The 25795-nt window shown below is 40.0% G+C and overlaps 1 protein-coding gene across 34 annotated transcripts in view; it reads left to right on the top strand.

The window, feature by feature from the left end:
- KCNMA1 (potassium calcium-activated channel subfamily M alpha 1) overlaps positions 1 to 25795 on the top strand; it is a 724697-nt gene that overhangs the window by 541206 nt on the left and 157696 nt on the right. For all 34 annotated transcript variants that reach the window (XM_032312863.1, XM_032312897.1, XM_032312898.1 and 31 more), the window contains exon 15: positions 22857 to 22966. In XM_032312863.1, coding sequence (XP_032168754.1) covers positions 22857 to 22966 — 110 coding nt within the window. The remainder of the gene's footprint in view (positions 1 to 22856; positions 22967 to 25795) is intronic.

Genomic DNA, 25795 nt, shown 5'->3' with positions numbered 1-25795 from the left:
GAATGTCTTGTGAATAGAATCATACAGCATATAACCATTTGAGACTAGTTTTTTCCATTAAATACAATTCCTTTGATTCATCCAGGTTTTGTATTGATAGTTCATTCTTTTCTTTTTCTGAGTAATGTGGCATTTTATGGATGTGCCACAGTTTATCCATTCATTCCTTTATTTATTTTTATTTTTTTAAGTGGGCTCTGTGCGTGGATCCCAGCATGGGGCTTGAACTCACAAGCCTGAGATCAAGACCTGTGTTGAGATCGAGAGTTGAATGCTTAACTGACTGAGCCACCCAGATGCCCCTGTTTATCCATTCACTTCTTTAATGGCATGTAGGTTGCTTCCAGTTTGGAGAGATGATGAATAGAGCTGATCTAAGCATTTGTGTAGAAGTTTGGGTGGACCTGAAGTTTCAGTTTCTCTAGAGGAAATGCCTAGAAGTATGATTGTTGGATTAGAGGGTAAGCATGTTTACCTTTAAAAGAAATCACCAAAGAGTTTTTCCAGAATGGTTGTACCATCTGTCATTCTTATCAGCCCTGTGTGAGAGCTCCTATTGTTCTGCGTCCTTGTCTACTCTTAGTATTATCATGATTTTTATTTTAGCCATTCTAGTGGATGTGTAGGATATATTGTTGTGGTTTTAGTATGTATTTCCCTAATGACTAATGATGTTAAACATCCCTTTAACTGCTAATTTTTCATCTGTCTGTCCTTTTTGGTGAAGTGTTTGGCCAATGTTTAAAAATAGGCTTTATTTTTTTAAGCAATTTTATATTTATAGGAAAATTGAGTGGAAGTACAGAGATTTCCCATATATCCCCTGGCCCACACATGCATCCCCTGTTACTGACATGTACCACCAGAATGGTACATTTGTTACAACTGATGAATCTTCCTCCCCACTGATCCCTGGCTAGCACAGATGTTTTACATGTCCCATAGTTTTGCCTTTCCTTATTGGCCTCTTTTACTTAGTAATATGCTTTTGACATTCTTATATGGCTTTTCATGGCTTGATAACTCATTTCCTATTAGTGCTGAATGTTCTATTGTCTGGATGTACCATAATTTATTCATCCATTCACCTATCTAAGAACATCTTGGTTGCTTCCAAGTTTGGGCAATTATGAATAAAGCTGATATAAACAACCATGTGCCAGTTTTTATATGGACATAAATTTTCAACTCTTTTGGACAAATACCAAAGAGAACAATTAGTGGATTGTGTGGCAAAAATATGTTTAATTTTGTAAGAAGCTGCCAAACTGTCTTCCAAACTGACTGTACCATTTTGCATTCCCACCAACAATGAATGAGAATTTCTCTCGCTCCACATCCTTGCCAGCATCGGGTGTTACATCAGTGTTTGGCCCATTTTTAAAATTGGGTCGTTTGCTTTTTACTGTTGAATTTAAGAGTTTGTTATTCGTTTTGGATATCTTGATAGATTTGTAAATATTTTCTCCCTGTCTGTATCTTGAGTTTGCATTTTGTTAACACTGTCTTTCCTGGATAAAAGTTTTTAATTTTGAAGATTTGGGGTTTTCTGTAAATGTTAAATACGGAGTTTCCATATGACCCAACAATTCCATTCCCAGGTGTCTACCTAAGAGAAATGAAACCATGTGTATTAATTTTCCATAGTTACTATAATAAATTACCAAAAAATTTTGTTGTTTAAAACAACACAAATGTTTTTCTTTTCTTTTTCTGGAGGCCCAAAGTGTAAAATTAGTTTCATTGAACTAAAGATTTTTGTAGGGCTGGTTCCTTCTGGAGGCTTTAGGGGAGCATTTGTTTCCTTGATTTTCTAGTTTATGGAGGCTGCCTGCATTTCTTGGCTTGAAACACCTTCCTCACATTCCTCTAGCTTTTGCTTCCAATGTCCCATTTGCTAATTCCTCTTCTTTCATCAAATTCCCACCTGCCTCCTTTTTATAAGAACACTTGATGTTACAGTTATGGCCATCTTGCATAATATAAGAATAACATTCCATCTCAAGATCCTTAAACTTAATCTCATCTGCAAAGTTCTTTTTGCCATGCAAGATAACATTCACAGGTTCCAGGTATATCTTTGGGGGCCATTATTCAGTCTACCACAATCTATTCTTTGGCTTCAAAAGTCCATCCTACATGCAAAATACATTCATTCCACATTTTTATTTATATTTTAACTTCTTAGTTTTTTAAAAAAATTACTTATTTGAGAGAGAGTGAGAGAAGGAGCATGACTGAGGGGAAGGGCAGAGGGAAAGGAAGATAAGAAGACTCCCACTAAGTCAGGCTCCATCCCAGGACCCTGAGATCATGGCCCATGTGAAATCAAGAGTCAGATGCTCAACTGACTGAGCCACCAAGGAGCTCTCACCTGATATTTTTAAAAGTCTCAACAATTTTAGACTGATTCAAGTTCAGAACCACATCTAAATATCATCAACTCAAAAGCCCCAAATTTTATCATTAAAATTAATGTGGATAAGTCTCTGGATATGATCCGTTCCAGGGGAAAATTCCTTTTGAACTGCTGATCTGCAAAACTAGAAGACAAGCATTCTGCCTCCAAAATATAATGATAGGACAACCATAGGATAACAATTATAGGTACTGCCATTCCAAAGGGAAGAATATGGAAGAAAGAAAGGCTCAACCAGCCCCAGTTACCTTCAAAATACAATTAAACAAATTCCATTAGGTTTCCCGTCTGGGAATAATCCACTATAGCTTGAAATTGGCTTTAGTTAATGTGATTCCTCCGAATGTATTCTTTTCAAAATCACTTTGGCTATTCTAGTCTTTTAGCCTTTTCATACGAATTTTAGGATCAAGTTGCCTACATCTACAATAAAATCCTACTGGTATTTTGATAGGAACTGTGTTAAACATAGAGACCAATTTGGGGGAGCATTGGCATCCATGAACATGGACTCTAATCCATGAACATTGTCTTTCCATTTTTAGGTAATCTTAAACTTCTTTCATCAATGTTTTGTAGTTTTCAGCAAACAGATTCTATACATTTTTGTTAGATTTATACATAATTATTATAATTTTTTGGAGCCACTGTAAATGGCATCTTAAAAAATTCAGTTTGTAATTGTTCAGTGGTGGTATGTAGAAATACACATTATTTTGCTATGATGCAACCCTATTGCACTAATTAACCCTTCTTGTAGGATGAGTGAGAGTAGACAGCTTTGATTTTTCCCTGCTTCTAGGGGGCAGACATCCAGTGTTTTGCCATTAACTATAATGCTAGCTATAGCTGTTTTATAAATGACCCTATTTTGAGATTGTGGGAGTTCTTTTCCATTCAATATTTAATGAGAGGTATTTTTTATTATTATGAATGTATGTTGAGTTTTGCTGAATGGTTTGTCTGCATGTGATTTTTCTTCTTCAGACTGTTACTATGGTGAATTACATTGACTGATTTGAGAATATTGAACCAACCATTGTGCATTCCAAGATAAACCCCACTTGGTCATAGTATGATGTATTTGCTAATATTTTTATGAAGATTTTTGTATATGTGTTGTGAGTAGATATTCCATGGATTTTCTAACACTGTCTCTGTCTGGTCTTAGTATCAGGGTAATGGTTGACTTATAAAATGAGTTGAGAAGCCTATGCCTTTCTCCTGTTTTCTGGAAGGATATAGAAATTGGTGTAATTTTTTTCTTTAAATGTTCAGCAGAATTCACTAGTAAAAACATCTGGGCCTGAATTTCTTTTTCCAAAGGTTTCTAAAGACTAATTCAATTTCTTTAATAGTTATAGCTCTATTCAGGTTATTTATTTAACTGTGGGTGAGTTGTGGCAATTTGAGGTTTTTGAGGAATTAATCTAATTTATCTGAGTTACTCAATTTATGTGCAAAGGGTTGTTCATAGTTTTCCACTTAACATCTACAGCATCTATAGTGATATCTTCTCTCTCATTCCTAATTTTGTAATTTGTGTCCTTTTTTTCTCTTTGTCAATCTTACTACATGTAAATTTTACTGGTTTTTTCAAAGAATCTGCTTTTGGTTTTATTTTCCTTATTTTTCCATTTTGGTTTTATTTTGGTTCGTAGAATCTGCTTTTGGTTTTATTTTCCTTATTTTTCCATTTTTCTGCTTGCTTTGGATTTGTTTTAGTCTTCTAGATGCTAAAGATGGAGATTTTAAAAAACATAAACATTTAATGCTAAAGTTCCTTCTAAGCACAGCTTTACCTCTATTCTGCAAATTTTGATATATATATTTTCATCCAGTTAGAAATATTTTTTCAACTTCACTTCAGACTTCTTTGACCAGTGGATTATTTAAATTTGTGTTGCTCAATTTTCAAGTATTTTGATGTATTCCTCTTATTATGGTATTATTGATTTGTGGTCTGATTCCATTATCCTTAAAGAACCTTTGTATGATTTCAAATTCTTTAAATTTGTTAAAGTATGTTTTATATGCTCTATCTTGGTGAATGTTCCATGTGAGCTTAAAAAGAATATGTATTCTGCTATTTTTGCATAGAGTTTTCTATGAATATCTAGCATTAATTAGTGCCACTTGGTGGATGGTGTTGTTCAGTCCTTGCATACCCTTGCAGATTTTATGTCTGCTGTTTCTACACATTACAGTCAGAAGAGTGCTGGAGTCTCCAACTATAATAGTGATTTGTCTATTTTAGTTCTGTCAGGTCTTGCTTTGTGTATTTTGAAATTTGTTAAATGCATATGCATTTGCATTCTTGCTTTTTTGGCGGGGGGTGAATCGGCCCTTTTTATCATTACATATTACCCCTAATACTCTTGGTAATTCTCTTTTTCTGAAGTCTAGTAGACTTCAGATCTGATGTTAATCAACCCACTCAAACTAGCTAGCTAGCTTTCTTTCCCCCTTCCTTCCTCCATCCCTCCCTCTCTTTCTTTCTCTCTCTCTCTTCCTTTCTTTCTCCTTTTCTTTCTTCCCTTCCTTCCTTCTCTCTTTCTTCCCCCCTTCCTCTCCCTCCTTTCCCTTTTCCTCTTCCCCTTACTTTCTTCTTTCCTTCTTCCCTCCCTTCCTCTTTTCTTCCTCCCTTCTTCCCTCCCTTCCTTCCTTCCTAGATATATTTATTTGAGAGAGAGAGAGAGAGAGAGAGCGAGTGAGCGCATAGTGGGGAGGAGGGAGAGGGAGAGAGATCCTTAAGCAGGATCTGCACTGAGCATGGAGCCTAATGTGGGGATTGGTCTCATGACCCTGAGTTCATGACCTGAGCCAAAACCAAGAATCCGAGGCTAAACAGACTGCACCAGCCAGGCACCCTTCAAACTTTCTTTTTGACTGGTGTTTTCATGGGAGGAAAAAAAAAAAATCTTTTCTCATTATTTTCTGTCTCAATGAAACTGTATCTTTAAATTTTAAGTGATTTTCTTATAGACAGCTTATATTTGTGTCATTTTTTTAAAAAAATTCCAATCTGTGAATCTGTTCATTAAAAGTTGTGTCAGACTATTTAGCTATAATGTAGGTCTAATATTTTGTTATTTGTTTTCTTTTTCCTCTGTTGTAGGTCTCTTACCTCTTTACTTTCTTCTTTTGGGCTATTTTGAACATTTTTGGTATTCCATTTTATCTGTAGTGTTTCCTATTACATATCTTTATGTAATCTTTTAATTGATTGCCCTTGGGATTGTAATGCACATACTAAACTTTCCAGGATACTTAGATTTGCCTCTTTTGGTGGAATGTAGAAACCTTATGAACCTATAGGTCTCTTTATCTCCCCAGTTTTTTGTTGTAGTTGTGTTATGTATCATATCTACATATACAAGCAACTCCATCAGTGTTATGATTTTTTGCTTTCAACCATTAAACACATTTTAAAGAACTCAATACAAGTATAGTCTTTTATATTTATCCTGATATTTTTCCTTTTTTGTTTTTGTTTTTTATTTTTTTTCATTCCTGATGTTCCAGCTTTCCCTTGGGTATCACTTCCATTCTGATGTTCCAGCTTTCTTTACCAATTCCCTTCAAGCAGTCTGCTGGAAACAAGTACTATTTTCCTTTATCTGAGAATGTCTCTAGTTCACCTTCATTCCTGATGGACATTTTTGATGGATACAGAATTCTGGGTTGACACATCTGTTCGTTCAGTACTTCAAAAATGTTGTTCTACTTTCTTCTTTTTGCCTCTGTTGCTTGTGATGAGAAATCTGTAGCCATTTGAATTGTTATTAATCTATAAGTAATGAATCATTTTTCTCTGTTTGCTTTTAAGATTTTTTTGTCTTTAGTTTTCTGTCACTTAATTGTACTGTGTTTGAACATGATTTCTTTGGACTTACTCTGTTGGGGCTCATGAGATTCTTGTATCTCTAGATTTGTCTTTGGTGGAATTTGGGAAGTTTTGCTCATTATTTTTTCAAATACTTTTCCTGCACCATACTCTTTCTACTTTCCTTCTGGGATTCCTATGACACAAATGTTGGACGTTTATCTTTTTTTTCTTTTCTTTTCTTTTGGTTAAGATTTTATTTATTTATTTATTTGAGGAAGAGCAAGAATGAGAAAGCACAAATGGGGAGGAGTAGAAGAGGGAGAGGGAGAAGCAGACTTCTCACTGAGCAGGAAGCCTGATGTGGGGCTTGATATCAGGACCCTGGGTTCACGGCCTGAGCTGAAGGCAGAGGCTTAACTGACTGGGCCAGCCAGGAACTCCATGTTGGACCTTTCTCTAATAGACCGCAGGACCATAAGTCTGTCTTCATTTTTAAAAAATCTTTTTTCTCTTTGTTTTCCAAATTGTACAGTTTTTGTTGCCTTAACTTCAAGTTTATTGATTCTTTCTTTTGCCATCTCCATTTTGCTACTGAGCCTATCCAATGAGTGTATTACTCATTATATTATTCAATTCTAGAATTTTCATATGATTCTTATTCTTATCTTGTTTCTTCATAAAGGCTTTGTGTCTCCTAATTCTTAATAAAAGTATTCTCAGTTGTTGGAACATTTTTAAAATAGCTGCTTTATGGATCTTGTTAGGTAATTCTAATATCTGTGCCATCTAGACACTGGATGCAAGTTGAGATTTTCTGGGTCATTCATAAGCCAAATAATTTTTTGGTGTATCCTAGACGTTTTGATTATTTTAATTTTAAACTGGGTCTTGTTTTCATCTTACAAAGAATGTGATAATTTTATTTTGCCATGTAACTGCCCTCTTTGATTTTAGGCTATGCATTCTGGCCAGGCTTCTATGGGTAGTGATTCCAGGGTCAGATGAGTTTTCAAAGCACTGGCAGTATGATTTGGTCTGTCCCATGTCAGCCTCAGGCTGGGGGTAGTCTATATTATAGCTTATTCTCAAAATTTGTATATGTTGTATGGGGTCAGCTTCATCCATGCACAGCTCATGGTAAGCCCAGGAGTTCATAAATAATTGTAAGGGACTACTTTCCCAAGTCGTCTTTCTCTGTGATCACCAAGAAGCTGTCAGCTTCCATCAGGCCTTCCTTTTTATCCTCTGACCAGAAATATGGGGCTTTAGTTACCCTGCTTACTATAAATTTCCTGCTTCTGTGTGCCTATGTGGGACAAGACAATGGGATGACAAATACAATAAGCAACAGTGCTTTGCCCCACTGTCTTGGAACCTCAGATCCTTCATCCAGTGAAGGTTTTCCTGCCTTCCTTAATCTCCTTACAGCTCCCATTGCCACCCTTGCTAATGCCTTAGGGGTCCAGGTACAAGAAAAGAGTAGAAAAGAAAAAGAGAAAAAAGAGAAAACATGATTTCTTCCATTCTTTCTGAATGTTAGCAATTCCTCTGCCCGGTCTCTGAGCTGGAACAGGACCCTTTCTTGGAGCTTTCTCTGTCCATATCCTGGTCCTCACTTGTAGATTCTGAAGCCAAGCTAGTGGATAAAGAGGAAAAATAATAGCAAAATCACTGCCAGTTTGGTGGTACTTCCAATTCTGGTCAGTTCTGCCTGCTACTGTTCACGTCTCAGAGTCTTCAGATGGCTGTTGCATACATTCTGTCTGGTTTAATAAAGGCATTCAGTGAAATGTACAGGGTAGAGTGAACTTATTCCATCCTATCCAGAACCAAACCCCCAATATTGCTTAGATTGTCTTTTACAGTCAGACCCAGGACAGTATTGTCCTCATCAGATCTTTCTGGCATATGCAGTAATCATTCTCTTTGGGGTGGGTTTGAGATTATCCACCTTTCCATCAGAGGCTATAAATAACGTAATATGACAAGCTACATTACAGAGAAATCCTGTGCCTCTCCTGGTAGAACAATATGAGGTGGCTATTTCAACTTCAGACTCATTTGGCTGATTTAGAGAAACTTTGGGACAACAATAAAATGACACTGAGATCAATTTAGGCATCCATCTGCCATCTTGAAAAATAGTGTGCAATAAAACCTTTCAACTGGGTATAATTTTTTTAGTTTTTATCATTAATACCACATGTATTTCATGGTAACAAGAGTGATTCAGACCCACTTATTAGGGTTTGAAGTTCTAAGAAATACAGGGGCCTTGCCTCAGTGCTATGCTTTATGTACCATAGGGGATGGGAAGGAGGGTGGGAAGTAGATGGAATTAATTGACATATGAGTAAAAGATATCCCTTCTTTCCTTTCCCCCATATTGTGTCAGTAGATAGGGTATCTCTGCCCACTGAGAAATAATATCTGTATCTGTGCTGACTGACCTTGGTGTGCGAAAGCTCTTTGCTGACACTCTACCAAGAGAAGTCTCTGTTTATTCCTAGCCTTCATATTTATGGCATTGCTCTTTAGGACAATGGATTTAATGAGCTTCTCCTTTTTCTAGACTGTGACAACATATTATTTTAAAAGGAGTTTCTTGTTGGTTTCTTGTTTTAGCTAAAGTTTGGCAGTGAGAAGACCATTCCTTTCAGTGGTTGGGTATTTTTTCTTCTCCTGGAATAAACCAGGATGGGAAGAACCAATGAAAGAATGTCTGGTGCCCCTTTCAGAATTCAGATTAAGAGTTAGATTTGATCAGCCCAAGATGTTGGATGGTGTCTCCCTATCCAGAGACACTCACGGGCCACTGTGTTCCCCAGATTTGTGAGCATGGCCCTCACTCTGCCTGTTCTCCCTCACTTGTGAAATGTGAAGGGAGGTGGAGAGCTGTGTAGTGAACAGAGGGCTGGGTAGGGAGAGCATTGTAAGACTTTAACTTAGGACATATTATAAGACCTTTGACTGCTTATTTGACCTCTCTGAACTTCATATTCCCCGACTGTAAAAAGTGGAAAAATGTAGAGGATTATTAGAATGATTGCCAGTGTGTTAAAGCCCCTAACCCCTTTCTCCTTTCTTAGGAGCAGGTCATACACTTTGGGTTTCTATTTGCTATGAGACTTGAGACTAGGCTAGGATTGAGTCACTGATGGGAGAAGATAGAGGGATGAGACTCATACGGAACCAGTTTCTAGGGTGACATAAAGCTGTCTCTTCCTATATTGCTTACACTTCTGTGTTGCCAACATCTTTGTAAATGACTAATGTTGTGGGAGAGGTCTCTGGAACTCTTTGTAGGGAGATACAGGGTTAGCAGAATTTTCCAACTGGATACATTTTATAGGACAGCAGCATTGTTTATCAGTCTAAATAATACTGCTTCCCTCAACCCTCTTAACCTTCCCATCAAAAACTCTACCCCAGCTCCCTGAGCTAGAAGATTTTACAGGTGAGAACAGGGTGCATCTGTCTGGCTTTTCCCAGGCCTCTGCACTAGATGGAGATTCACTGACTCTTATTTACGTACATAATAAAAGCCCAACTAGCTAGTGCAGCCTTGTCCGACACAGAGCCCTGCAGTGGAATTACCTGGAGTTACCTGGGAAGAATTCAGAGAGAGTAGTAACCTCCCAATTTGTTCCTGGGGGCTTGAAATGTACTGTCTGATCTTGCTCACGGGACCAGTGAATGTAGAGGGACAGAGACCTCTCCCTGTCCAAACAGGATCATCACAAGGCTAAACCAACTTCAAGATGAGGGCTCTCCTGGCAGTGTTTTGGGAATAATGAACTATAATGAGTGCTAACATCTTCCTAGAAATACAACCAGGATAAAAACATGCCTTCTAGAACTCTTCTCAGGAGGCATAAAGTTTTCAGTTGGAAGGAATACTTTGGTAAACTATTTGACCGGGAAGGGATAGGATCCCTTTCCCCAAAGAACAGCAGATATTTTTAACTTGCCTTAAAAAGGATGAATCGAGGAGTGCCTGCATGGGTCAGTCAGTTGGGGGCCCAACTCTTGGCTTCAACTAAGATGATCCTCAGGGTCACAAAATTGAGCCCCATGTCTGGCTTTATGCTCAGCAGAGTCTGCTTGTCCCTCTCCCTGCCCCCGCTTATACATGCTCTCTCTCTCTCAAATAAATAAATAAATAAGCAGATAAGTAAATCTAAAAAAAGAAAAGAAAAGGTTGGATCCAATAACTGCAAGGCATTTTTTTTTTGATAGGGAAGTATGCAAAATTGGGGCCAAGCTTGAATTATGAGGGCAGTAGAGGATGAAGGCTTTGATGAGCAGTCATTCTTCTCTCCTATCTCCCCACCCGTTAGCTTCTCCTCCAAATATGAGTTGAATAAGTATTTTAAAAAATAATGTTTTAACAAGTACCAGTTAATTAGTATGCCCATCCTGTGGACCAAGGATGTGCCAAGTATCAGTTCAAAATCAGTCAAGGCGGTGAGGCCAGAAATAAGGAGCAAAGCCCTTTGCTAGGGAGAAGGATGAGAAATAGGAGGAGAGTGTAAGGATACCCCAGTTGAGGGATGTGGGCAAAAGTCAAGTCCAGGGACGAGAAGGAGCTAATCCAGTCTACCCATCAGGATCTTGCTGGCTTTCGGCTTCTTTCAGAAGGCCAGTCAGGGTCTTCCTCCATTAGCTTAATGGTAATGTTGACATGTGACCCTTCTCCTACTTTGGAGGGCATCGTTTCCTCCAAATATGTACCTTCTGTCTTATCATCATACCCATTTTGAGTGAACTTGCTGTCCACTAGCAAATGTGTGTTTATAAGGGCAGATTGTTGGGAGGATCTCCAGAGAACACTGCTATCGTTTAGGAACACACTCAAGCTGCTTAGCATTTCTCCTTCATCAAGGGGATCATTTGATAGTCATGATGTTCCAGGCTTTTCTAGGAGCAGTTAAGCAATAGGAATCCATGACTCTCAAAGCTAGCATCCACCTAACTGGCCTATGTTTCATTTTGTGAGCAGGAGAGATGTCTTCATTATCACCATCACCATCACCATCATGATCATTATCACTGTCACCATCCCCTTAATCACCATCACTGTCACCATCATCACCATCTCACTACATCACCTTCACCTTCATTACCATGATCACCATGATCACCATCACCATCATGATCATTATCACTGTCACCATCGTCACCATCACCTTCATCACCATTGTCACCATCATCACCATCACCATCTCACCACATTGCCATCACCATCATTATCACTCATTCCTTAACATGAGAGCTGACATTTATAGAACCCTGTAAGGTGCACACTTGGTAAATGCCATCTTTCAATGTGATTCAACCACAAGAGCACTTGACACATTTGCCAGGCACTATGTTAAACATTTTCATGCATCACTTCATTTCAACTATCTTCCTAGGACATAGGTGCTATTGTTCTCATTGTGCAGCTGAGGGGATTGAGGCTTGAAGAGGTTGTACAGCTTAGCCCAGGTGCATGGGGAGGTTAGGATTTTGAACTCAGAGCCTACATGTGCTTTGGTACTTTCTGCACTGCTGTGCCACTGAGGATCTTGCCCCCACCCCCTTAAAAGGAAACTGCTAAGCCCAGCTAAATACCTCAGCAATTTACAGGCTGCCCACTTTCAATCTCTGAACGAAATGTCTTTTTGATGAGGCCTAAAATCCACTCTAGGAAGCCACAGAGGGGAATTTCCGAAGTCATTTCTAACTTCCTGTGAAAATATTCTGTAGCTGGCAAGAGATTTTCCAGATAACAATGAATACACAATAAAGCGGGTGCCTCTGCCTTGGATACCTGGCTCACAGATAACTCATTTGGCTTCCCAATCACCCTGATACCTAAAACTAGCAGAATTTATGCTTGCGACGGGAATGGCTCTGTTCAGCCAGAAAGCAAAAGTTTATGGCCGAACCCTTTGCTCTGAAATGAAATCTAGTCTCTTTGGCTCGACTTTATTAGGCCGTATTGTACAGAGATAGGAGACATAAGTATCCAGAATCTGCTGTCACTAAACCAGGACTGAGTTGGCAAGTGTTTTCGTCCTCACACTCAACACTGTGTCCTAAAATGGGGACGTTGAATAGAAATCAGGGATACAAATCAGGGCCATTTTTTGAAACTTTATTTTTAATTGAATTAAATATAGCCATCTCATTGTTCTGTCTTTACACAGCCCACATTGAAATGGAGACTAAACTATCCCCGGGGTCACGGAATCAATGGAGAGAGACTGAGTAGATAAATCTGGACCCATGAAATATTGTTTAGACTAATGACCACAACAGCCCAAACACTTGGATACTCAGTGCTTAGTTATGTTCAAGCTTTCTCTGTAACTGGCTCCAGTATTTAGTGATACTCATGGGAAGCACTCTTTTTCATCTCCACTTTAAATGCTTTGGACTGTGATTGATTCTCCTTAATCTCTGGTCCTCACAGGCACCGTGGAGAACACTTGTTTTCTGTTCTTCACTGTCTCCGGGAGTAGCTGTTTGCTACTTGAAGTGTGGTTCATGTTTGGGCAGCCAGCATCGTTGTTGTCTGGGAGCCTGTTGGAAAGGCAGAATCCAGGCCCCCATTCAGGACTAGGACATCGGAAACCACATTTCACTAAGACCCTTGCATGATTTATAAGCACCTCAGAGTCTGAGAAGCCCTGGACTCAGAGCCTCAGAAGACTTTTCTTTTCTTTTTTTCTTTTCTTTTCTTTTTTTTTTTAAGATTTTATTTATTTATTTGACAGAGATCACAAGTAGGCAGAGAGGCAGGTGGGGGTGGGTGGGGGAAGCAGACTTCCTGCTGAGCAGAGAACCTGACAATGGGGCTCCATCCCAGGACCCTGGGATCATGACCTGAGCTGAAGGCAAGGCTTTAACCCACTGAGCCACCCAGGCGCCCTTCAGAAGACTTTTCTTAAGTAAACCTCCGAAGTGGCCACTGGTGAGAAATTATCCCGAGTGACCGCAGGAATAACTGCAGAGGGATTCTCACCGAACTATCTAGAACATTGAGGATCCTGCTAGGACAGAGGCAATGCTCTAATGGTTTGTCTCTTCAAAAGCGAGTTCCTGTGATGAATTGAATGTTTTTCTTTTCTAACTCCCTTCCTATTCATCCAGAAATTAAAAAAATAGATAAATAAACAACCAACGAACCCACCGTTGTTTTTGCCTCCATTTTAGACTTTGTGAGTAATGGAATTGCCAGATGTAGCCTTTGCTGGCCTCAGTCTACATCCTGTTGGATTGTTGTTTAACTCTACACTGCAAGCCATAAAAGTGAAAACAAGGAGAAGACAGAAGGCTAAGCCCCATGGGGAAGAGAGTGGAGTCATGAGACAAGGGTGAAGAGGAGGCTGCTGTCCTCAGGCATGGCAGTGGGATTCGAAGCTTGTAGGAGGAAGACCTTCAGTTAGATGGGTGGCAGTGTACCAGCGCTTGAGAATTCCTTCTGTCAAATTTAAGCCTCCAAGATATTGAATTTAGAATTTAGAAAACCGTGGCGCCTGGTTGGCTCAGTGGGTTAAGCCTCTGCCTGGAGCTTAGGTCATGATCTCAGGGTCCTGGGATCGAGCCCCGCATTGGGCTCTCTGCTCAGCGGGGAGCCTGCTTCCTCCTCTCTCTCTCTGCCTGCTTCTCTGCCTACTTGTGATCTCCGTCTGTCAAATAAATAAATAAATAATCTTAAAAAAAGAATTTAGAAAGCCGTAAGTCACTTGTTAAGTAGCCCAAGATGTTCTGTGATGACAAAAATTTCCAGAAAAAATATCACTCCTAGTAAGAAGTTTCCTGGGAAGCTGAAAAATGACCCAATTCTACCTGCTCCTTATTAGAACCTAAGAATACAGGATTTTTCAGCATTTGGAGGCAAGAATTGGTTCATGCCATGGTGCAACACTGAACGCTGTGACGTTTCCAGTGCTTACTTGTGGTTAGATGCCTGGGGAAATGGCGTACTTCTCTGTGTCTCTTTCTCTAGTTTTCTCTTGCTTACTTCAGTTCAACAAATATAAATTAAACACATCTTATATAGGCACCTTAGAAGGTATTTTGTTGCTTTTGCAGGACGAGACCAAGTTGAGGGCTTAGGGGAGGGGCTCGTGTTTCAAAATCCCACTGGGCTGAAGCTCTCATGGAGTATCAGAGAACTCCAATACGACGATGGTAGCTAATGGTAGTTAACACATGCCGAGGGCTTACTCTGGGCCAGGTGGTGTTCCCGACTTTCTATACTGATCACCTCAGCGAGCCCTTCCAAACCCCTAGAGGTGGGCTCAGTGTGGTTTCGCAATAAGGCGAGGAGGAGCACATGATGCTGGGGAAATGAGGAAAAGCCTCACCAGTGAGGGGGCATCTGATGACAACTTTCCCGAAAGAGTTAGATTTGACAGCTGAAAAATGGAGAGATATTATGGAGATATATATTTCTGACAGAAGGATCAAGGGAAACAAAGTGACAGGAAATCATGGGGAAAGTTTCTAGATTAGCATTGCCTAGCTCTGTGAACTGCTCCTTGAAATAAAGGGGCATGTGACTAAATACCACGTCTCCCCCCCAAGTCCCACAGAGATTTACAGCTCCTATTAACATGTTAAGATCCTAGCCATCGCACTCAAATGTGTTGTTGTTAATTATTTCCTTTTATTGATTCCAGTTTTAAAATTTTGGAAACATTTCTGCTCATTTTATGTTGTGTTGTTGTAGATTCTTATGTATAAGACATTCTGAGGAATTTAATAGAATTTTTTTTGACTGTTAAAAAAAAAAAAAGAATTCCCAGGTTGGTTTTTTATATCCAATTCTTCTCAATTTTTTTTTTCGCCTATTCAAATATTATTGAGCTACTGCTGTGTACCATGCACTATTCTAGGCACTGAAGATTCAGATAGAATTTACTGCTCTCAAAATAACCTACCTTTTCATGGGGGACCCTGTCTCCACTCTGTATGTTCAAGATATAACACCTGTTAATAAGTTCTGATGAGGGGTGCCTGGGTGGCTCAGTGGGTTAAAGCCTCTGCCTTCGGATCAGGTCATGATCCCAGGGTCCTGGGATCAAGCCCCACATCGGGCCCTCTGCTCAGCAGGGAGCCCTTACCCCTCTCTGTCTCTGCCTGCCTCTCTGCCTACTTGTGATCTCTCTCTCTGTCAAATAAATAACTAAAATATTAAAAAAAAAAAAGTTCTGATAAGCTCATGTGGGAAATCTTAGTTGAGAATACTTCTACTTTGCTGAAGCTTGTGGGAAACTGTGGGAAGTTAGGTCTTAAAGAAAGACTGAGGCCAGCACTCTGTCTGTGGCTGGGTCTGTGGATGGATGCTGTGAACTACTGGCTAATCTTCCACGAGGAAGAAAGTACAGAAAGTGGGAGTTAACTTCTTAGGCAACTTTAAGGGCAATTTGATAGATTATTTTTATATTGGTGGTATCAAATGAGAAAAATTTTGGACTTGTACTTTGCATGCCTTGTCTTTTTTTCTCTCTCTCTTTTTAGAATTTGTTGTTTTTAGATTTTGTAGTTTTGAGTCTGCAAAAACAGTGGATCTTAGAAATGAAAACAAAAACGCAAGCCCCCTACCTCCCATGGTTTGAGAAGCTCCATCCTGGTTAATCCTGCGTGCGGGGGGCCGAACCATCCTTCAGAGGGTTCCTCAGCAGGCGTCTGCCTGAGAACATTTGCTTCCTGCATGCTCTACCCAGATTAGAATCCTTTTAGTGATATTTTAAGAACCTTATTATTGGAAGCACAAATGAGGATGTTCTTAACCATTAGCAAGATTGCAAAACCCAAGTCCTATTCGGACAGAGAGTGAATAGGCCAGCCTTCAACCGGGTCTGACATCTCTTAAGCATCTTTCTACGCTAGAGAGAAAAATAGGGAAAGAGAAGGGAAGCCTTTTAGGTATTGAAAGAAAATACCAATTTCCAGCCACATAAGCAATGCTTTCTTAAATCACTTCTAAATAATAATGCTTTTCTCATGTTGTTCTTTACACTCGCCTTTCCTTTAGCTCTGATGCCCCTAGCACTCTTTGTGTCTTCAGAATAATCTGGGTTGGGGGTAATAACACGGTGGCAAAAATGCCATATATTCTTACACTTTTGCATGTGGTGTGGTGTGTTAATCTCTCTCAGAATACCTCATGTGGGCTAATTTTTTTTTTTTTCTCATAGTGATGGAGGAAATCTTTTTTGATAGTCTACAGCCCACTAGTCTGGGATGAAGAGATTTGGCTCACGTCCACCCAAAATTAATCTTTGGAGTTGTTTATTTATTCATTCAGTGCTGAGGCAACCAGTTCTCTGGCATTCCATCAAATCCCAAATAATTTGTTTTAATTGACATTGTCCTGAAGCCTTTGGACGAGTCTGAAACCCTTTTGTCCTGTTTGCACATTCTGGAGAATGCAATCTGAAATAAGCCATAATTGTGGACTGCCAGGTCATTATGGAGGCCCTGAAATCCAGGGCTGCTCTCAGAAGGGCATGTCAAAGAAGTACAGCGTTGAAGTGCAATTTGTCCCAGAGAAGAAACACATTCTGAGAAGGTGCAAATCTCCGTTCATTCCCTTTCTTCTCTGCTTCTCTCCTTTGGTTTCAACTTTATCACCAATTTGCTCCACCCCCAGAAAGCTGTGCAGCGAGGCATTCTCTGTTCTGGCACCTATGGGGACCTACCTAAGCTAGCAAGACACGAATGTTTTGTTTTTTAATTCCAGAAATCAGTTTCAGGATTTGCCATTATACTGAAGAATGTTGAGAAAGAGAAGGCGAAAGAGATAGCCGTGGACCCATTGATAAAAACTGGGGCCAGTGTGTTAACATTGGAACATAGAGGAAATGAGGAGAGAGAGAATCCAGAAAGCCCAATGATAAAGGCTCCTTAACGCTCAACTGTCCTGAACATTGTTCTTTCTGGCAAGAAGTGATTAGATGTAACATTAAATCAGGTTTTTCTCAGTGACAGAGCGTGCTCTTGAGAAATGGGGATAAATGACTCCACACGTTTTAATGACCACCCACTCATCAGCCTGGAGACTATAAATGCTGATCCCGTGTTTATTATTGTAGTGAAGGGCTTGACACTTCCTGTGGGCATTTTCTTTTTCTTTTTCTTTTTTTTTTTTTGGTAGGAATAAATATGTTTTTATGGGATCTAAGGCACATCTGTCAGTTTATGTCACTGCACTCTGTTGCAGACTGGGACATCCTAAAGGACAGTGACGACGTATTATGTAATTTCTATGTACAGATGTTTGTTCAGATGTGACTGGTTAGTTCTTATTAAAGCAGCTTTATGATTTAAAATTGTATATCCTTTAGAGGAAAAAGATTAATGTAGAATTTGGATAGATTATAAAAAGTAATGAAGCAACAAATACCTACTAACGCACGAGTCTCCTACTACTAGTGCTGGGCAATGTTAGTGCGTATGTCATGACCCAACTCTTCGTCTTTTTTTAATATTTGTTTATTCATTTGTGAGAGAAAGAGAAGGCGCATGTGCATGGGGAAGGGGGGTGGGGGAGTACAGGGGAGGGAGAAGGAGAGCATCTCAAGCGGACTCCCCACTGAGCGCAGAGCTCACCATGGGGCTTGATTTCAAGAATCATGACGTCACAACCTGAGCCGAAATGAAGAGCCGGGTGCTTGGCCGACTGCCACCCAGGTGCCCCAACGACTTACCTCTTCTTATTACAGCTATTAACCTCATGATCATTGGTTGTTATCATTTTCTTTTAATCCATTATTTCTGAGGTGCATTATAGAAATATACTTAGGTAAAAACAGTGTACTCCTTTTCAATTAAATAAGGATTGGTATGCGATAATCTCTGGAATTATTTACATGACTCCAGATGTGGGGATCGATGTTAGCAAAATTCTTTGACTGGAGTCACCACAGTTATTCAGAGTCTTTTCTTCGCTGGAAACAGAAAGTGCCATGGTTGTCGCCTACCCCAGCCAGGATGGCTGATTTTTCACATTCACTGGGCTGTTAGCATTAGAGAAACACAGTTTCACTCTAATCAGAAAAAGCATAAAAAATAAAAGGTGTCATTACCGACCCACCATTAGTAACACATGCAGAATCTAGGATCAAGTAGGTGTTACTTCCTTTGGAGCCAAAGCTCCTGTTTCCAGCTGGAAGGTACTCTTTGATGCTAGAGCTGGCCGCCCATGAATCCATGTACAACCATTTACTTGGGGGGTGGGGGGTGGATTAGACCGGTTGAAAAATTAGATAATGAAGAGAACATAAATAAGCCAGTGAGAAATGTATAGGAGCCAACCCAATGGCTCAATTTCCTTTCTCGCTGAAGGTTCTGTATTTGATGAATAAGAGCCACAGCACATCATCTGCTCGTCTCTGCTCTTCTGAAACAGCTGGAGTTTGATGTGACAGCCAGAGGAGAGATCGCTGCCTTGGGAAATGCTTTGCCTTTGACTGATTACTGAATGGCTGGCAAATTAATTTTGGCACCTTTCCTTAAGTCAGTTTTGGTCCCATTCCTTCATTTTTCTGCTGGGAAGTGTGTACATTACATTACAGTTAAAAATATCTGCAGAACACAAATCTGGAGGACAGTGTGGAAAGAAGTTGTAGGCTGGGATAGTTCCATATGCCACCAGGCTCCACCCCCCTCTCAGCACGGCTCAAAATTAGTGTTATTCCTCATCAACCTCTCAGAAGGTCATGGGCTCCAGGGTTTAAGATTTTGAGACCTTGGTGAGCTTTGATTCCAGTCTTTCCCCCTTCGGTACTTATGTGCAGCAAATCCACCCTGCCCCCTAAAGTCCTAGCCCCACTCCTTCCTTATATATTTACCCTGTCATCTCTAGCAAGAGATGACAAGGTGGGTGGTTAGGAACATGAACTTAACCTGTCTGTGCCTCAGTATTATCCTCTGTAAAAGGGAAATCATAATGACAATAACTTGTCCCACCCTTTCTAGATCCTTCCTTCACTGCGTTTTTCACTCGTGTAAAGCACAGATGTTTTCTACTCAACACATTTTACATTTATTTTTCTGTTCTTTAGAATGCATTTCAGGGGTGCCTGCGTGGCTTAGTGGGTTATGGGCCTAACTCTTGATTTCAGCTCAGGTTTCTATCTCAGGGTCCTGGGTTCAAGCCCCACATTGGAGCTTGTATGGAGCCTACTTTAAAAAAAGAAAAAGAAAAAGAAAAAAAAGCATGCATTTTATTACTGCTGACAGAGGAAAAAGGAATATGTACTTTCATCCTTGCTTTTTCAAAGTTAAATTAAAGAGGCCATGTTTGAGACTTAGAAAGGTAAACCTTGGTAAAAAGTGATAGGTAGTTTGAGCCTTGCCTTGGGATAATGATGAAGCTTGGCTGTCTGAGCCCATGGCGTGCACTGTGTCTGTGTCACAGGCTGGTGCTCATTCCCTGGTTCTCCTGATGTCCCTGGCCTATCCTTGTCTTTGATCTGTCCCAACTTGTCATTCTTGCCCTTACAGATTAAGAAGTCTTAGTATTAATTATAATTACTGACTCTTCTGCTCTTACAATTATAGATACGGGTTTATTTACTTTAATTGTGGTAAAATGCATATAACATAAAATTTAGCGTTTTAACCATTTTTAAGTGTGTGTGTATATGTGTGCATAACACCTTTATCAGAAACATCAAAAGCATGTTGACTTACCTGTATGGAAAACAGTGTTAAATATGAGGGAATCTTGGGGCACCTGGGTGGCTCGGTTGGTTAAGCATCTGACATTGGCTCACGTCATGATCTCAGGTTCCTGGGATTCAGCCCCATGTGGGGCTCTCCTTTCAGTGAGGAGTCTGCTTCTCCCTCTTCCTGTCCCTCCCCACACTTGTGTGCTCTAGTTCTCTCTCTCTCCCTCTCTCTCAAATAGATTGAAAAAATCCTTTAAAAAAAAGAGATGTGGCGACTTAAAAGTTTATAACAATGAACTGAAACCCATCAGTATTTGAGGAATCTGTTCAGCACTACTGTATCTAACATTGTAGATGCCATTTGAGAATCCACATACGGATGTAGAAGAGGCGTTTTTCTTTCCAGAAAAGTTCTGTATATATTTGCAGTTATTTTGACATTGAGTTCCTTAGGCGTTCTAGATAAGCCACAAAGACAAAACCTGTAGGAAAAACATATGGGAAAAAAATCAATAAAAGTCAGGTATATCTGGTCAGATATAATGTAGCTAGACATACCTGGTGCTTCTTCCAGCAAAGAGAAAAATATAGGAAAATAAATACCAGTTTAAGTAAGATTTAATCAGCACCTAGAATAGGACCTGAGATACTGGATATGTTTGATACATATTTGCTGAGTGAATTAATGAATATTTGCCGTGTTCAAAACAAACATGAATAATATTGTTATCCTGCAAATCTTTGTTTCTACTTAGTAAAAATGTTTAATGATTAACCTACAATAAAATTTGGTCAAAAGAGTAGTTCTGTTAGGACACACGGGCATGAAAATACTGACCATAACTAAAAGACCCATGTTAAAACTATAATAACTGAGGAATACAACCAACAGTCAATAATAATTGAGATAAAAGTTCGTGTTTTCACTGTTTTTGAAAATCAACTGTAAAAGTAGCAACACAAATAGCCCATTATAAAAGGGAATATCTCTGCCGAAAGATTAGGCTGAATTATTCCGTTTCAAAAATACTATTTTCCCATAAAGCTCTACCATGAGGGTTTATAATTGGCAAGTGCTCACATAAGTATCCTATTTACCAATAAAACAAACTATGATACTATAATGCCCCAAATATTCTGTATTTCAGTTTATTTACTAATGCAGACAAAGCTGTCTTCAAATTAGTTAGAATTAATGACCTTTGCTTATAAAGTCAGAAATTATTTTTATTTGAAAAAAAAAAGTTGAACTCTTAGGATTCAGGGAAATTAAAAAGTTTATGCTTAGTTAAACACATTCCTTAATTTTTAAAAATCATACAGTTTAGCAGTAGAAATGGTTGAGTGCCTTTTTTTTAAGGACCCCACTCTGGGGAAGACCAATTTGTAGATAAACAATCCATACCCAGCAGCATTGCATAGCTAATGTCTAATGTGTGGGAGTAGGTTAGAAGCAGCTCAAACTAATGAGGTTAACCCCATACTCTAATCATCCAGACTTGCGCAAAGCAGACAAATAGCGTAGAAGCAGGGAGCATTCAATTTATTTCTAACTGATTCCTGCCTTCTTTGTATTCCAGAATGCCACCAAGTACATGGTCGGTGTTCATTTCCCACTGTTTCCAAGTCTCTTTCAACTTCCAACATTGCATTTCCCTAGTGAACTGACTATTGGGCCATAGGCAAGAAGAGTTTTAATTCAACATCAGCACAAGATGTTGTAAAAAGTCACTTCCTGTTGGCTGGAGAGCTCTCATCTCCTCTCTCTTATGTACACAGTAGAGGTGCACGTGGGAGGCTGCAGACTCCCAGGGACCACACAGCCTGCCTGTCTTGGGAATCCTGAGCTCCCTGAGCTCCCAGAGGGACTCAGCCTTCTTGTTGTTCTTCACTTTATAATTTTTAAAGATCAATTCCAATGTAAAATTCTTCTAGAAGTGCTTAGCATGAAGAGGGATGTTGAGAAAACCATTTCGGATTGATTAATTAGAAATAATTTAAAAACCCAGACATTTTAATGAGATCTGGAGTAAGACCTCTCTGAAACTACATTTTACTTTTCGTGATATTCAGGGTGTGGTTGGAAAGATCTTTTATTCCCCAAAGTAGAAATATACGTATTGTTTTATTGTTTTACACACACACACACACACACGCACACACAGACACACACGCGCGCGTGCATGCACACATGGGCACACACAGTCATTGTAAAAGTCTTCGGATAACAGAAATCTCTAGAAAAAAGTGTCATTCTACCACTCAGATAACAATGATTAGTGTTTTGGTATAAAGATTTTCTAGTTTTTCTTTGGCTTTACAAGCATTCAGATAATTATAGGTTTTTTTTTTTTTTTAAGTAGGGTCAGACTATCAACAATATTTAGTCACGTGTATTTTTATATCATTTCTGTATGAACAGATACACATTCTCACCATAATTTTTAATTGTTTCTTTGCATTCCATTGAAAAATGTACCATTTGTGGTTATTTCCAGTTTCTCATTAAAAGGATGTTCTACAAATGTCCTTGTACATATGTCTATCTGTTTCTTTGCTATGAATACTTGAAATGAAATTGTTGTGTCAAGGAACATGTACTTTACAATTTTTTGTTAACAGTTGCAAAATTGCTCTCTAGAAAAATTGTATCGATTTGCCTGTCAACCAGTATTGTGGGTGAGTGCCTTTGCCTCCACACCCTTGGGAATCATACAGGTTAGAAAAGAGTGGTGCTTTAGAGGACGTGTCCTTCCTTTCTATGAGCTTAGGGTCATAGCAAACTTGCTGTAGATGGTGTGGTTGTGTTCTTGGTTGCTGAAGATTGTTGCCATCTCATAACTAGGGCATTCATTCATTGGCCAAATGGTAAACTCTGGTTTCCCTTTTATGGTGTACTGTCATACCTTAAACCTCCTGTGTTCTTCTCTCCTAGATTGAGGAAGACACGTGGCAGAAATATTACTTGGAAGGAGTCTCAAATGAAATGTACACAGAATATCTCTCCAGTGCCTTCGTGGGTCTGTCCTTCCCTACCGTTTGTGAGTAAGTGAACATTCACCATGTGCTCTTTGGCCCTCAGGGATGTTTAAGGTGGCCCTTGCAGGAAAGACACCTCATCTCTGCCCAACACAGTCAGGGTACTCAACAACTACCAAGGATATCCTGTGTGCTCCGTCTTAAGTGGTGAGCAGGAAGGTGGGTCAGTATGTGGTCCCTGCCTTGGGGATTTCACTGGCCCTGCTTTTTCCTGTAGCTCTGAGAACCTTATGGTTAGATCCATCATTTGCATTAAATTATGCACTACAGTTTTCCTGCATGTCTTGAATTTGGCTTCTGCTACGTAGGACACAATTATGAAGGGTGCTAGGAATCCATGTCTCTGATTTTACCAGGATGAAAACAAATCTTGCTAGCCACTTGATGAAATGAATTTTAATATTTTCCAGTCAAATCAGGTAATAGAGCTATCAGAGAAGCCATTATTTGAAGCACGTTCATGATCTGCGGAGGAAATGTGGGACCAAATACGTGGAAGGGAACCTTGAGATAGCCCTTAGTAATTTAGCCCCTATACAGACAACCGGCATGGTATGATAACGAGAGGGCTTAGCTTCTCCTTGTGTTGGCTCAGGGGGAGGGATTTAAGCAAGAGGCAGCCCCAGCCTGCCATGGCTTCTCCAAGTAAAGTGGATGACCATATAAGGGATATGGCCTCAAGAGTTCTAAGGGTTCCAGGACCCGAGAAACTTCCATCGTGATGATGCCTCAGATTTCCCACTTAGAATCTCAGATGTTGGGTGTAAGTTAAACAGGGGCTTTGTCCCCTGTGAAAACACAGACTCCCTGGGAATGCTGAAATATCAAGCCCGATCCACTGACACTTCAGCAAAAGACTTGATAACCTCAGTCTCACTGATAAAGACTGGGAAGAAAGGGGAATCTGGGAACCCACTAGCCTGAGGAAGAAAAGCTGTTCCCTTGAGCTGTCTGGATGCCTACAAACAAAACCCATCTTCTGGAAGGGAAGGTCTGAAGGCCATAGTCCTGGGGGCCCTTGGCTCCTCTGTCTTAGAGCTTTGTGCTCTGTGCACAGCGGAGAGAGGACGGAGCATCTGGGATCTTGGTGTTTGCCTGGAGACTCCTGTCAGTGAACACAGCAGGTGTACTCTCTCTGTCTCTGGGCCCAGACCCTAAGCAATCCAAAATGGTCTGGCTGTTTACTGAAATTTCTCACCCTGTCTCTAAGCGAAAGTTTAAATGCTAAATGGACTGGAAAAGTGAATAGGTAATTGATTCGGAAGGAGTTATTTTCTGAAAATGGATGCCCTATTGTAACTCCCATGTGCTCCTTTCTTTTAGAGCTATTTCTCTTTCTGCCACAGAAAGAAGTTAACCGTTCATAGGCATTTGGTCCTGGAACATTGAGGCTGTCCCAGGGGATTTTCTCCTCCTTGGAATTTGGCCTGCCTGGGATAGAAAGCCCGGGAGAATTCAGGACTTTTAATAGAAGCTGGTTCTATTAAAAACAAACAAACAAACAAACCAAACCAAACCCTTGAGGCTTCCTATATGGTGTAGGGGTGGCCTGAGCACCCTGCAAAGGCGCCAATGCCCAGAGGGGTCCTATGGTGCAGGGGGCATTAGCTGGGGAGGTGTGTAAAGATGTGCTCCTTGACTGTTGATTTTCCCTGGCTTGCCCGCTGTATATGTCTACCATGAGTGCTTCCTTGGAAGCCTGCATTCCCACCGCTTCTCTGATTCTGCTCCTGGGAACGAAGTCAGTTCATTTTTCGAGTGTTAACCTGGAAGGTTAGAACCACTCCCCCTGGAGGCTGTAACTGGGATCCCACAAGGTACATCGGACTCGCAGATTTGCCCCACACAGCGTTTCAGGTCTTCAAGTGAGTTGCCAATATTTCAAAATAGAGGTGATTCACATAAAAATGAGATGTCTGGCATCTCTCGAGTATCTGAGGAGCCAACACAGGACTTTCATTTCCACCGGCTGCTAACTGGCTCCAGTTTGTTAGAAGGAAGGGTTAAGTGTGGGTCCTCCCCTCTCTGATGCCTTAAACCCGGGGCATCGATATTGCAGGCCTGGCCCCGTAGACCCGTGAGTTTGCCGACTCTGACACACTGGGTGGTGTGAGACTTCCTTGCCCTTCGGAGCCAGCTCAGGAGCTGGACCCCAGTGGCTGCTGGTTTTGATTGATTTTCCCATTTAGAACATGTGGTGAGAAGGAGAGTATCTTTCAGACACACCTTGTTGTCTGAGAATTTCATATTTGTTCAACACGGCTTCTGGAATGAAAAAAACAAAAAACCAAACTTCTGATGTGAGTGAGAATGTGTTCAACTTAGTGCTATTATTCGTTCAGCACAATGATACAGCAGAGGTAGGGATGATCAATAAAGGACGGACATTTAATGAGATTTAGGAACATCCCAAAACATTGACGCTCTCCTCAAGCATTTGATTATCTGGAGGCTTAATTATCTGTGTTTTCTACTTTAAATTAAAGAAAAGCCATAACTCAAAGTTACCAGCAGTTTAATGATAACACTCTTCAATTCAGGTTAATTAAAGCACAGCCGTAATTAGACTGTAGTGCTGTATATCACCAGGCTGGCGCGTAAGTATTTTCATTACAGTAAGAATTGGCTATTCAATTTCAAGATGACAAAAAGGACTCCAAAATATATTTTAAGCCGGTTCATGTAGAAGAAAAAAGAATTGGGGAATATTCTGGGTACAATAAAGCACAGATAAAATATACAGATTTTCAGAGCGGTTTCTGTAATTATGCGCCGCATTAAAACAATATGCAGCCAATAACGTCTTAAAGCATGAAAAGAAATAAATTTGCTCTT

Source organism: Mustela erminea, chromosome 14 (genome assembly GCF_009829155.1).
Source record: "Mustela erminea isolate mMusErm1 chromosome 14, mMusErm1.Pri, whole genome shotgun sequence".
Taxonomy (NCBI): Eukaryota; Metazoa; Chordata; class Mammalia; order Carnivora; family Mustelidae; genus Mustela; species Mustela erminea.
Note: the sequence above shows the minus strand (reverse complement) of the source record. Positions and strands in the feature narration are given on the sequence as shown.